The sequence below is a fragment of the Mesoplodon densirostris genome, chromosome 18 (assembly GCF_025265405.1).
Source record: "Mesoplodon densirostris isolate mMesDen1 chromosome 18, mMesDen1 primary haplotype, whole genome shotgun sequence".
NCBI lineage: Eukaryota > Metazoa > Chordata > Mammalia > Artiodactyla > Ziphiidae > Mesoplodon > Mesoplodon densirostris.
The window spans coordinates 44,007,247-44,020,002 of record NC_082678.1 but is presented as its reverse complement, the minus strand read 5'-3'; the positions used below and the strand labels follow the sequence as shown (position 1 = coordinate 44,020,002).

General features: G+C 56.7%; 1 protein-coding gene across 5 annotated transcripts; it reads left to right on the top strand.

Moving 5' to 3' along the window:
* The first annotated feature begins 19 nt into the window (after positions 1-19).
* On the top strand, positions 20-11,899 carry ACAP1 (ArfGAP with coiled-coil, ankyrin repeat and PH domains 1). 5 transcript variants are annotated; one of them, XM_060080387.1, is made up of 22 exons: positions 20-804; positions 1,356-1,413; positions 4,370-4,489; positions 4,663-4,716; positions 4,801-4,859; positions 5,101-5,284; positions 5,424-5,468; positions 5,575-5,670; positions 5,784-5,858; positions 5,951-6,060; positions 7,282-7,333; positions 7,430-7,530; positions 7,861-7,984; positions 8,084-8,295; positions 8,947-9,016; positions 9,138-9,232; positions 9,349-9,521; positions 10,106-10,278; positions 10,674-10,783; positions 10,867-10,977; positions 11,335-11,384; positions 11,709-11,899. In XM_060080387.1, the coding sequence occupies exons 1-22, from the start codon at positions 752-754 to the stop codon at positions 11,807-11,809; spliced, it is 2,226 nt and encodes a 741-aa protein (XP_059936370.1). In that variant the 5' UTR covers positions 20-751; the 3' UTR covers positions 11,810-11,899. The 5 variants fall into 5 exon arrangements, with proteins under 5 accessions (XP_059936370.1, XP_059936369.1, XP_059936368.1 ...); XM_060080386.1 differs by having other exon boundaries at positions 8,054-8,295; XM_060080385.1 differs by having other exon boundaries at positions 7,282-7,530.
* Positions 11,900-12,756: the final 857 nt, after the last annotated feature.

Sequence of the window (12,756 nt, the reverse complement as noted above, 5' to 3'; positions counted from 1 at the left end):
CCGCCCTCACCACCCTTGGTAGGGGTAGACAATAAAGAGAAGAAAAGCAGGAGTCTGGGTATTGGGGGTCCAGTCTGCGCCTGAGCTGTCATTGAGTAGTGGGGGGCAGAAAGGGAAGTTCACACACAGGAAACCACAGGCAAGCAGAGCAGAGAAGAAAGCTTGGAGTGGTCTGGGGGACTGGACTCAACAGGCCCCCAGGAGTCCAAGAAGACCCCACTGCAGCCGTCTGACAATGATTGATGTGATTCAGTCAGCCACGCACCAGTATCATCTTTAATTCTTACAACACCCTGGACGTAGGAATTATCATGCCCATCTTTCAGATGAGGAAACAGGAATCAGAGCTTGCCCAGGGTCACGCAATCAGGATTTGAACCTGTATGTCTCAGGCCCCCACAACTCAACCACTGAAGGAGACTGAAGCAGAGACCAGGGTCCCGGTAGGAAGGTGACTGCAGATAGGCTTTGAGGGCGGGGCTGTGGCTTCTCTGATCTCAGGCCCTTTCTCCACCGCCCAGGCCCCGCCTCTACCCCTCCCAGCATTGCCTGGAAGTGTGGGGTGAGAGCTCCTCTTAGGACACCCCTTCCACTTAGGGAAAGAATCGCGCCCCCCAGGCTCTACCCAGGATAGGATCCTCTCCTCCTTCCTCATCAGCACCCCGCCTCCCCCCGGGGCAGGGAGTACGGCCACCTGCATCCCCACCCTCCAGGCCCCAGGGCCCACTGGCCCCAGAGCAGTCAAGCTGAGATGACGGTCAAGCTAGATTTTGAGGAGTGCCTTAAGGACTCACCCCGCTTCCGGTAAGTGTACACAGGTCTCCGGGGTGGAGGAGGGGGGTGGGCAGAGGTGGGGAGGTCCAACACCCCCTAATACACACGCACAACCTTCCCCAAGTCAGAGGATGTCTTTCCAGGGAGTAAGTCTCAAAGGGACAAGATCCAGCTTACGGGCCAAAGCAGTACCTCTGCTATCGAATCTCATGCTCTGATGCTTGCCACCCACTGCATGTGTGAAGGGGGTCCCTCCAGCCTCTCTCACTCCCAGAGCTGGCATTCCCTCCTCCCTCCCTCTGGACCCCTGCCCCTCCCCCAGCACCTGCACTGGGCGGTTAGCAACTTCCTGCCCTCGCCACATCCACCCTCTTTCTACCCTTCCTGCTCTGGCCTGGGCTGTAGTAGCTCCCACACTGTGCAGAGTGAGTGAGCCAGAGAGGGTGGGTGGGCAGTTCTTAACCCATCAGCCTTCTCCGTCTGTACCCTTCGCCCCCTAACCCCGACCCCCGACCCTGCCGAGGTGGACAGACCAGATGGACCCAAGCTCTGTTCCTGGGCCCCCATCCCTCCTTTCCCAGAGCCTCTATCGAGCTGGTGGAAGCCGAAGTGTCGGAATTGGAGACCCGGCTGGAAAAGGTGATCCTGATGTGGAGAGAGGTGACCCGGGGTGGGATTAAGATGAGAGGGGTGAGGCCAGGGAGAAAACTAGAGACCAAGAATGAGTTCTGGGGATTACTGAATGCTAACCAGGTGGGGTAGATGTTTGGGGCTACAGAGGAGCCAAAAAGTGGTTCTGTGCCCTCAAGGGGCTCAGAGTCTTGCAAAACAAGAGCACCTGTGGGCTTACTTGGTCGTTCTTGAGACCTGCGTTATGCGAGCCGTGGGCGCCTCAGGGAGAAGCAGGCTGTTTCTGCCCTCAGGGGGCTCACAGACTAACCATGGAAAACAAACCAGTAAAACACTTGAACACACACAGTAAGGCCTTCCTAGATATTCTTTATAAAAACGGCACACTCCCACCTCCCTTATTTGGCTTTTTTTTTTCTTTACAGCCTCTATCTCGATCTGACACGTTATATGTTTACTCGCGGTATTAGTTTTCTATTATTGTGTAACAAATTATTACAAACTCGGTGACTTAAAACAACGCACAGGTGTTTTCATAGGTTTTGTGGGTCAGGAGTCGAGCACAGCTTGACTGTGCTCCGCTCAGGGTCTCACAGGCCGCAGCCGAGGTGTTGACAGAGGCTGTAGCCTCATCCGCAGCTGAGGGTTTTCTTCTGAGCTCACGTGATTGTTGGCAGAATTCAGGTCCTTGCTGTTGCCGGATGGAGGCGCTCATCTCCTAGAGGCCACCCACAGTTCCCTGCCACCGGGCCCTGTCCGTAGGCGGTTTACTTCATAGCAGCCTGCTTCTTCAGTGCCAGCAGCAGTCTCCCTTGCATGTGCTGGCAAGATGGCATCAGTTTACGTCAGAATGTGACCACAGGAATGAATCCGTCACCTTTGTCATTTGGGGGTGCCATCCCATCGCCCTTGCCATATTGTATTCTACTGATTAGAAGCAAATCACAGGTCTCACTCACCCACACTCAAGGGGTGAGGATTATGCAAGGGTGGAATCATCAGGGGTCACCTTAGCCTGTGTCTGTCAGGCTTGCCAATTTTTTTTCTTGTCTACTCTTCCCCACTGGAATGTGTGTGTCATGAGGAACTTTTACATTTTGTTTTTGCTCAATCCCCAGTGCCTATACCATGGCCTGAAAGTTAATAGGTGACCAAATAATATATACATTTTTTAATTGACGTGTAGTTGATTTACAGTGTTATGTTAGTTTCTGCTCTACAGCAAAGTGATTCAGTTTACATGAATATATACATATATTTTTAAGTTAAACTTTGTATTTTTAGTTAATTGCAGAGTCACAAGAAGTTGCAAAAATAGTACAGAGAGATCCCACGTACCTATCTCCCAACTTCCCCCAATGACAGCATCTTCCATAACTGTAGTAATTGCTGTAGAAATTGCTGTTGGCATGATACAATGAACTGTCTAAAGACTTTACTTGGGTTTTACCTGTTTTGCATATACTCTTAAAAAAAATCTTTGGTATAATTCAATGGCACTTTATCACACGTATAGATTCTCATAACCATCACACTCAAGATACAAAACCCTTATCACCACAAAGGAACTCTTTTGTGCCATTCTTTGTAATGATAACCCCCCTCCCCAGCCCCTTTCTCATCCATGACGACCACTCATCTGTTTTCTATCTCTAGGCTTCTGTCATTTCTAGATTGTTATCTAGGTAGAATCATATAGTATGTGACCATTCAAGATTGGCCTTTTTTTTCCTCTCAGAATAATGTCTCTGAAGTTTATTCAAGTGTGGCACATCAGTAGTTATCAGCAGTTCATTAACAGTTCACAGATGAATAGCTCATTCCTTTTGCCTTGCTGCCCCATGCTATTGTATGGATGTACCAGTCTGTCACTAGTTCAATCTTATGAAAGTTCCTTATTCAGATATTTGGGGAGGAAGGTGAGGTGGTCAAGGAAAAGACTGGACGCTCAGTCCGCCACCTCCACACTGGAGTTGTGGTCATCTGGGTCGTTGTCCCTTATCACAGACACCGGATGGTGACATCTGATAAGGTTTCATCATGCTCAGTTTCCTGACCCTTACTGACCCTGCCAGCCATCTTCAAGTCAAGCTTTGTTTCCCTGAAGCCTTCACTAGCTCTAAAAAGTGTCTTTCACTTCAACAAAACTTCCTCAAGCACCTGTGTAGCCCACGTTCTCTGAGCCCCTGCTTCCCAGGATTTCCTCAGAGCACCTCTATAGTGGTCTCCTGTTCCCTGGGCTGAGTTGACAGGCTCCACAGACACTTGCTCCATCCCAGATACGGTGACCCAGGCTAAAGCCAATGGTGTTACCTCAGGAGCAAAGCAATTCCTGCAGGTAACAAGGGCCAGGGGTCAGAAGACCTCGCTTTGGCTTCTGGGTCGGCCACCTGGCTCTCCCAGAGATCCTCCTCCGTCCAGTCACTTGTCCCTTTGTTTATCAAGCCTCCTTGTTTGTAATTAGGGCCAGACAGAATGGGCCCTAGGAGCAACACCTTTGCCCTGACCCTTGGGCCTAGCTGACCGATTAATATTTATGAGGGAATGTTCACTCAGCACAGAATGGACAACTCTAGACAGTAAATACTGTAGAATTTAATACCAACCAGGTAGAACATTCATCCTGGGGGTCAGATAGAGCGTGAGGATGGCACTTCTGGGGAACTCTGGATCCAAGCAGACGGAGCAGGGCAGGAGAGACGTTTTGGAGGTGAAGCTGACACTGGCTTCAGTAACAGGCTGGGAGGAATTTTGTTCCAGGCATGGAGTAGTGGGAGAAAGAAACAGAGATGAGAAAGTACCACGTGTGTGTTAGAAACTGGACTGGGCCACAGAGGAGTGTAGGTGAGGAGGAGAGGGAGGGGCACAGCCCTGGGAAAGGGGAGAGGAAGTAGGACAGGAGCGGGGGTGGCACTGGGTATTGGTGGCGTGTAGCACGACTCCCTGTTGCTCTGTTGCTTCCTAGCTCCTCAAGCTGGGTAATGGCCTCCTGGAAAGTGGGCGCCACTACCTTGCCGCCAGCCGGGCCTTCATTGTTGGCATTTGTGACCTGGCCCACCTGGGTCCACCAGAGCCCATGATGGCGGTATGTGGAGCGTCCAAACCAGGCTGGGGTGGGGTCTGGGATGTGGAGAGATCCTGTGGAAGGGGAGGGTTGGTCTGGGGTCTGCGGGTCCCAGGCCAGAGCAGGCTGGGTCTAGGGATGGGAGGGCCCTACCGCCCATGCCTGATACTCTCTCTCTGCCTCTTCTTGCCTAGGAGTGTCTGGACAAATTCACTCAGAGCCTGAGCCACAAGCTGGACAGCCATGCAGTAAGTGGGGGTAGGTAGGGCTGGTGAGGGGACCAAGGGCGTCTGCGGTCCTGACCGCCACCTGCCAATTTCTGCTTCCCTCAGGAGCTTCTAGATGCCACCCAGCACACACTGCAGCAGCAAATCCAAACTCTGGTCAAGGAGTGAGTTAGGAGGGAAACCAGTCCTCCAGCCCTCTTCCCATTGCCGCAGGGGCCTCCCTGAATGAAGGAGTTGTGAGATTGGGGGCTTCTGGTGGCCTGATTGTTATCCCCCATCCCAAGGATCCCCTTGGAGTTCTGACCGTCCATAGGCTAGCTGCAAGGCTATGAGCGAATCTCAAGGACTTCTCTGCTGGGGGCAGGCGGGTGTATCGGTGATTTTCTGTTATCCCCACACCCCCAGAGGTCTCCGGGGCTTCCGAGAGGCTCGCCGGGATTTCTGGCGGGGGGCTGAGAGCCTGGAGGCTGCTCTTACCCACAACGCAGAGGTCCCCAGGCGCCGGGCCCAGGAGGCAGAAGAGGCCGGAGCTGCTCTGAAGATTGCTCGAGCCGGGTACCGGGGACGGGCCCTGGATTATGCCCTGCAGGTGCCTGCCCCAACCTGTCTTCTTGGGGTGCCAGAACCCCAGTCACCTCGAGGCTGGAGAGTCACTGGTGTGCAGTGGCGGGGGTGGGGGTCGTGCGTCTGTGTTTTCAAGGCTGACCTGAGGTCTTTTGGGCTCTCAGATCAATGTGATTGAGGACAAGAGGAAGTTTGACATCATGGAGTTTGTGAGTGGCCGTGGGGGCTAGGGGCAGGGAGGGGAGGAGCCTGCTGATGGGAGCAGGAGGGAGAGGAAAAGAGAGGGGTCTGCCCCCTGCTCACCTTGTCCCCCAGGTGCTGCGTCTGGTGGAGGCCCAGGCTACCCATTTCCAGCAGGGCCACGAGGAGCTGAGCCGGCTGGCCCAGTATCGCAAGGAGCTGGGTGGCCAGGTAGAGACCCAGGGCGCAGGCAGGTGGAAGAGGGAGGGTAGGGGCTCTGAGATGACTCTCCTGGCCTGGTTTTGGGAGGCTGGGGCCATCTGAGATGCCCCTCCTGTGCTCAGTTACACCGGCTGGTCTTGAATTCGGCTCGAGAGAAGAGGGACATGGAGCAGAGACACGTGCTGCTGAAACAGAAGGTGAGGGCTGGGGCTGCGGGCAGGAAGCAGATGGGCCTGGGGCCTTGGTCTCTGCCCACTTCAGTTGCCCTTTGACCCTTTTGTGCCCCCAGGAGCTGGGTGGGGAAGAGCCAGAGCCAAGCCTAAAGGAGGGGCCTGGTGGCCTGGTCATGGAAGGGCACCTCTTCAAACGGGCCAGCAATGCCTTTAAAACCTGGAGCAGGTGAGGAGCAGACACCCCAATCGGCCAAACCCATCAGGTTAAATTTTTTTGAATGTGCTAACTACAGCCAGGAAAAACAGACAAACCCCCTGCCTTCAGAGAGTTTACATTCCATCAACAAAGACAGACAAGAACGTAATAATTAAGTAAATTATCTCTTAGAAGGTAAGAGTACCATAGGTGAAAAATAATAAAGCAAGCAACGTGGAGAGCTGGGGAGGAGTTGCAATTTTAAATAGCGTGGGCAGGGAGTTCCCTGGTGGCCTAGTGGTTAGGATTCCGGGCTTTCACTGCCGTGGCCCGGGTTCAGTCCCTGGGCAGGGAACTGAGAATCCCGCAAGCTCTGTGGCCAAAAAATAATAATAATGATAAAAATAAATAAATAGGGTGGTCAGCAAAGGCCTCATGAAAAGATGACTTCTGAGTGAAGACTGGAAGGATATCTGGGAGAGAATGTTCTAGGTAGAAGGAGGAGCCAGCACCAAAGCGCTGAGGAACCTGGAAGGTTTGAGGAACAGAGCGGAGGCCCAGGGCATGGACAGAGCGGGGGAGGAGGAAGTGGTAGGAGATGCAGGTGGAGCTAATGACGTGAATCATGACAGGGCCTTGTTGGCTCGACTCTGAGGGAAGTGAGGAGCCATCGCAGGGTGCGGAGCAGGGTGGTGATCTGCTCTGACTCGACCCCTTCCCCTTCCAGGGCCACTGCCGGCCCCTATGGGAATCTTGGCGCAAGTTAGAAGACAGAGCCCCTTCTCCAAGATACTATTTTTTTTAAATTTTAAATTAAAAATTTTGGGGGCCACACTTCATGGCTTGCAGGCTCTTAGTTCCCGGACTGGGGATCGAACCCGGGTCCTCGGCAGTGAAAGTGCAGAGTCCTAACCACTGGACTGCCAGGGAATTCTCTCCAAGATACTTCTACTTGCCAAAACATTGTAGCAATAGACTTATTAGACAATGCATTTTACTGCCATCTGCTGGAAAGTTGTCTTCATAAATGTTATCAAATCTGGGGTACTCGGGATGTGAATAGCACCCCTTAAATGTCCCTGGCTACACCTCTGTCACCCTCCTCTGGAACATCTCATGGGATGGGCAGCCTGGTCTCTCTCCTCTCAGCAAGATCCTTATGGGACTAAGAGCACAGCCCCTCTCCTGTCTGTGTCCCGAGCCGCATTCCAATGCCGCCCATGGCATTAACCCTACTTCGGCCTCTTCCAGACGCTGGTTTACTATTCAGAGCAACCAACTGGTTTATCAGAAGAAGCACAAGGTGAGTAGGCCCGGGTCCTGGATGCCTGGGCCCAGGAGGACTCAGCCCTGCTGTGGCTGCCTGGATGCCTGCCCCCCGATCCCCTTTCCCTGCCAGGACCCTGTGACTGTGGTGGTGGATGACCTTCGTCTCTGCACAGTGAAGCTCTGTCCTGACTCAGAAAGGCGGTTCTGCTTTGAGGTGGTGTCCCCCATCAAGTGAGTGCAGTGCCCAGGGGTGACACCCGTATATCTCAATTTTACCAACTGGAAAGGCAGGGCCAATCACAAAGGCATCCCTGGAGCAGGATCTTGGAGTCCCCTGATGCAGCCCCAGGCATTAGCCCTTTGGTGGCTCAATTGGGGGGCAGGCTAGGGGAGGGTCTAGGGTGAAGGGGGATATCTGGAAGGTTATTACCAACTGGTGTAGAGGTATTTCAATATGAGGGGTGCCAGCTGAATACTAGCTGAATGTCAGCCTGCCTGTCCTGCCACTCAGCTCCCCAGGCCTCAGACCCCTCCCTGCCCTCCGGCTACCCTCCTGCCCAGGTCCTGCCTCCTGCAGGCTGACTCAGAGCGCCTCCTGCAGCTGTGGGTCAGTGCTGTGCAGAGCAGCATCGCTACGGCCTTCAGCCAGGCTCACCTTGATGACAGCCCCCGGGGTCCAGGCCAGGTACCTTAACATGGGGGTGCAGGGCCAGCCTGCCCAGGGAGGTGGGACATCGCTTACCCTAGACCTCAGAGCCACTCTTTCTTCCCCTGTCTCCCCCAGGGCTCAGGACCCCTGGCCATGGGCTCCGCCGCCACCCTGGGCTCTGGCGGGATGAGCAGGGGAAGGGATTCTGGTGGAGTCGGGCACGTGGCAGCCCAGGTGCAGAGCGTGGACGGCAACGCCCAGTGCTGTGACTGCCGGGAGCCGGCCCCTGAGTGGGCCAGCATCAACCTGGGCGTCACCCTCTGCATTCAGTGCTCCGGCATCCACAGGTCACTCCCCAAGGTCCCAAGCGCGGGCCCCTGCTCTTTCTGGCGGCAGTAGAGTGGGATGGAGGCAAGCTGGAGCCCAGCACCGGGGCTCCTCCCTCCCTTCCCGCCCTGCCTGGGCTTCCTCTCATATTCTGTCGCCGGGCACAGGCCTGGGCCGATCCTGTGGGGCACAGGGTGGACCCAGGTGGGCCCAGCCCCTCAGTGTCCTGGTCTGGCCCAGGTAGGGGGACACCCAGGGGAGTTGAGTGGCTTGACTGGAGGAGGTGTGGGGTCAGGGCTGCTGAGGGCAGGGGAGCTGACGAAAAGCAGAGAGAGATGTCGTGAGGCCTTAGCAAGTCTATGCGCCCCATAATTCTGATGGAAGTGGGGAGGGGGAATGGCGTGGAAAGAGTTGTCCCGGCCAGAGTGCGTGGAGAAAGGGGAGGTGGCTGGAGAGGATGGGAAGAAGAGAGAAGAGGGAATGGTGAACAGGCAGGATCCTGCCAGGTGCAGGTCACGGCTGCCCGGCCCTGGCTGCCCTGCTGCCTGCTGGCCCAGCGCCTCTGCACGGGACCCCCATGCCAGACCTTGCCCCCAAGTCTTTCCAGGAGCAGCAGCAGCTCCCCCGGCTGCTTCCCCCACAGAGGGCCTGACTTCCCCTCTGCCCTCCAGGAGCCTTGGAGTTCATTTCTCCAAAGTCCGGTCCCTGACCCTTGACTCATGGGAGCCGGAACTCGTGAAGGTGACTTGGGGTGCCGTGAGAGTGTGGGGTGCGGTGAGGGCAGGGCTGCAGAGCCCTGAGGGCTCAGACACTCACCTGCACCCTACCCGTCTGTCTCTGCTTCCGCCTGGGCCGCCTGAAGCTCATGTGTGAGCTGGGGAATGTCATCATGAACCAGATCTATGAGGCCCGTGTGGAGGCCATGGCCGTGAAGAAGCCAGGGCCCAGCTGCTCCCGGTGAGGCTGGGGTGGAGAGACTGGGGCTGCCCTCCTTATGGACAGGGAGGGAGGAGAGCCTGGGATGGGAGGAGGGAAGACTGTCCCCTTCTTCTCCCACAACCCTCCCCCACCAGGCAAGAGAAGGAGGCCTGGATTCACGCCAAATACGTGGAGAAGAAGTTCCTGACCAAGCTTCCTGAGATTCGCGGGCGAAGAGGTGGCCGGGGGCCCCCGAGGGGGCAGCCTCCTGTGCCCCCAAAGCCGGGCACCATCAGGCCCCAGCCCGGGAGCTTCAGACCCAAGCCAGGTATAGGGTTGGCTGGGCATTTGTTGAGTGCCTGCCGTGTGCTCAGCACGGTGCCAAGCCCGGTGGGGAGGCACAGAGTCTGGGGCCCACGTCTTCCCCTCGAGCTTGTTATGGGGGGCCACAGCCCACTGGCACTGGTTTTTCGAGGCAAGAGTTTCGGGGATTATGGTGAAAGATGGGAAGGACCGTGGGGCTGGGAGGAGGCCAGGAGGGCTATGTGAGGGTGTCACCAGCATGAGAAGAGTCAGGAGAATGAGCTAGGGTCTCCAGAGGCCTGTGGAGGAGGGTATGAGTTTGGCTGGAACCAAGGGAGCCAAGAGAGCTGAGGCTGACCGTCACCATGTCAGCTCACCCCCGACATCCCAGCCAGTCAGGGTGGTCGGACAGGAAGAGGTGAACACTGCCATCTATCCCATATGCTCTAGGGGACCAACCCACATCCACTCACACCCACCATCACCTCCCACCACAATCCCCAGTCTTGAAGGCCTCCCCACAGTTGAGAAGTGGACTATCCCATTACAGCATCAGGGGACTGCGCTAAGGGTTTTCTTCCCAGATTCACAGCTGGTTCCCCCTAACAGAGTCACCCTCTGAAGACCTGGGCAGCCTGCACCCTGGGGCCCTGCTCTTTCGAGCTGCTGGGCATCCTCCATCCCTTCCCACCATGGCTGATGCCCTCGCCCATGGAGCCGATGTCAACTGGGTCCACGGGGGACAGGAGAACGCCACACCACTGATCCAGGCCACAGCTGCGGTGAGAGCCTTGCCGACCCTTAGGCTCCTCCTCTCCTCCCCTACTCCAGAGTTTGGTCCCAGCTCTTAGCCTCTCCCACCTCATAGGGAGTGATAACCAATAGAGCCTGGTTGCTAAGAGTGTGAGACTTGGAGGCAGACAAACCTGGGTTTGAACCCAGACCCTCACCACTTACAATTATGAACCTTCCTGTACCTCAGTTTCCTCATCTGTAAAATAGGGATAACATACCTCATTAGGTTGTACTATGGATTTAATGTATGAATACATGTAAAGAGCTGGAGCAGACCCTGCCATCCCATACCCACCCTCGGAACTGACCCCACTCTAAAATATCTTTAAATTTGCCTCAAAAGATGCCACCCTCTATCCCCATTCTCTACTACTACACGCAGAATTCTCTTCTGGCCTGTGAGTTCCTCCTCCAGAACGGAGCAAACGTGAACCAAGTGGACAGCCACGGCCGAGGCCCGCTCCACCACGCGACCATTCTTGGCCACACAGGGTAGGGGCAGCAGGGATAATGACCTTGAGGAGGAAGGCTCCAGACAGGGTGAGGGGCCGGCTGAACTTGGCTGTCCTGTCCAGGCTGGCCTGCCTATTCCTGAAACGGGGGGCCGATCTGGGAGCCCGAGACTCTGAAGGCAGAGACCCCCTGGTCATCGCCGTGGAAACAGCCAACGCTGACATCGTCACTCTGTGAGGATGCCTGAAGAGGCGGGGCTAGCGCTTGCACTATCCACTTGGGCGGGGCTAACGCCGAGACCCCAGCATGCTAGGCGGGGCCTGGGGAGGGGAGGGGCCAGCTCCAGGACCAGACCTTGAAAGGATTCTCCAAGTGTCGACCGAGGCTTGGAGTAGGAAGGGGGAGGGCAGGGTCCGAGGAAGGTGAGTTTATTCTGAGAGAGGCATCGTTCATTAACATTGTTGTCAGGCGTCTTTAAAGCACTAGACCCTGGGGAGACAGGTGAATGAAACAGCCCAGCTCAAAGGATGGGAATTGGGGCTGGGGGAGTGAGGAGAATGTCATTCATTCCTTAATTCCCTCCCCTTCAGGCTGCGATTGGCAAAGATGAGGGAGGTCGATGCGGCCCAGGGCCAGGCTGGTAAAGTACCCCTCACCCCCCTCTCTGCCCACACAACATTGTAACTCTGGGCTTCCGGCCGCTGGTGACCCGTCCCCAACCCCCTGTGCCCAGCTTCATTGATTAATTACATCATTTATTCAACAAATATGTATTGGGCGCATCCTACGCGCCGGGTCCTTGAAACAGACCAAAGAATAGGCGAGGGCGCCGCCCTGACGGTGCAGATGTCCCTTCCACCCACGCTGGAAGCGCGTGCTCTTACCAGGCCGGGCTGTCCCTATTGTGCTCTTCTGTGCTAGGGCCCAGCCACCCGGCCTCCCAGCCCTTCCTCCCTCCCCTCAGGAGACGAGACGTATCTCGATATCTTCCGCGACTTCTCCCTCATGGCGTCCGACAACCCGGAGAAGCTGAGCCGGCGTAGCCATGACCTACACACACTTTGACCCCAGGCCTTCGAGGGCCCGCAACCCCCTTCCCTGCCCTTCCCACCGCCCGCCCCTTTCTATTAAAGCCTTTGTGCTTTGCTCTTCCAAGTTCATTTATTGAGCACCCCCGTCGGGTGGGTGAGGTGTAGGACACTGAGGCTTCTGGGGTGCGGGAGCGATTGGGAGTTTGCGAACTGGAGTCACTCGAGGGGCGACTCCCGGAGAGTGAACTGGGAGCTTCGGCCTCGGCCCGAGTGCCGGGCGGCTCTGAGGCAGGGCTCGCGGGCTCAGGAGACGTGGCCAGACCCGTCAGGCCCGGCAGAGGCCGCTTGCGTGGGCTGGGTCCAGCCTTCTCTGGGGGGTATGGGGGGGTGCTGGCATCAGGGCCGGGATGGAGAGGCTGGCTCTGGCCACCCCAGCCCGGAGGCATCCCTGGAATGCGGCGGCTCAGCACCCGCCCCCTCGGGAATTCCCTGCGGGAGCGACTGAAAAGGAACTGGTCCCCAACCCCCGACGGCTGGGCCTCAGTTTCTATAGCAGCCGGATAGGAGACGCCGGCCCCCGCCGAGTTGCAGACGTGAGGTCGGGCACACCTAGGGGCCGGCGGGGCCGTCGCGGCCACATCCTTAACGACGCGCCTGAGTCACCCCCCGGACCCCACCCGCGCTAGCGTCCTCCAGTCCAGCCCGTCAGCCCCGTCTCTCCAGTTCGCCACTAGGCTTCCACCACCACCCGAGCCGCGCGCCCCGGGCGGGGGCGGGGCGCCCAGGGGGCGGGGCTGCCTCTTAAAGGGCCCCGGCCGCTGCCCTTAGGCCACCTCCTTGGGGCGGAGAGTACTTAAGCGGCTGCGGCGAAACCCGGAGAAGGCGGCGGCGCCCGGTCCCGAGACTCCCGGCTGCTTCCATAGGAGTCCTAGGACACTCCCAGCTCGGATTGAGCGTGTATCTTCGCTCCCCAGCCGATAC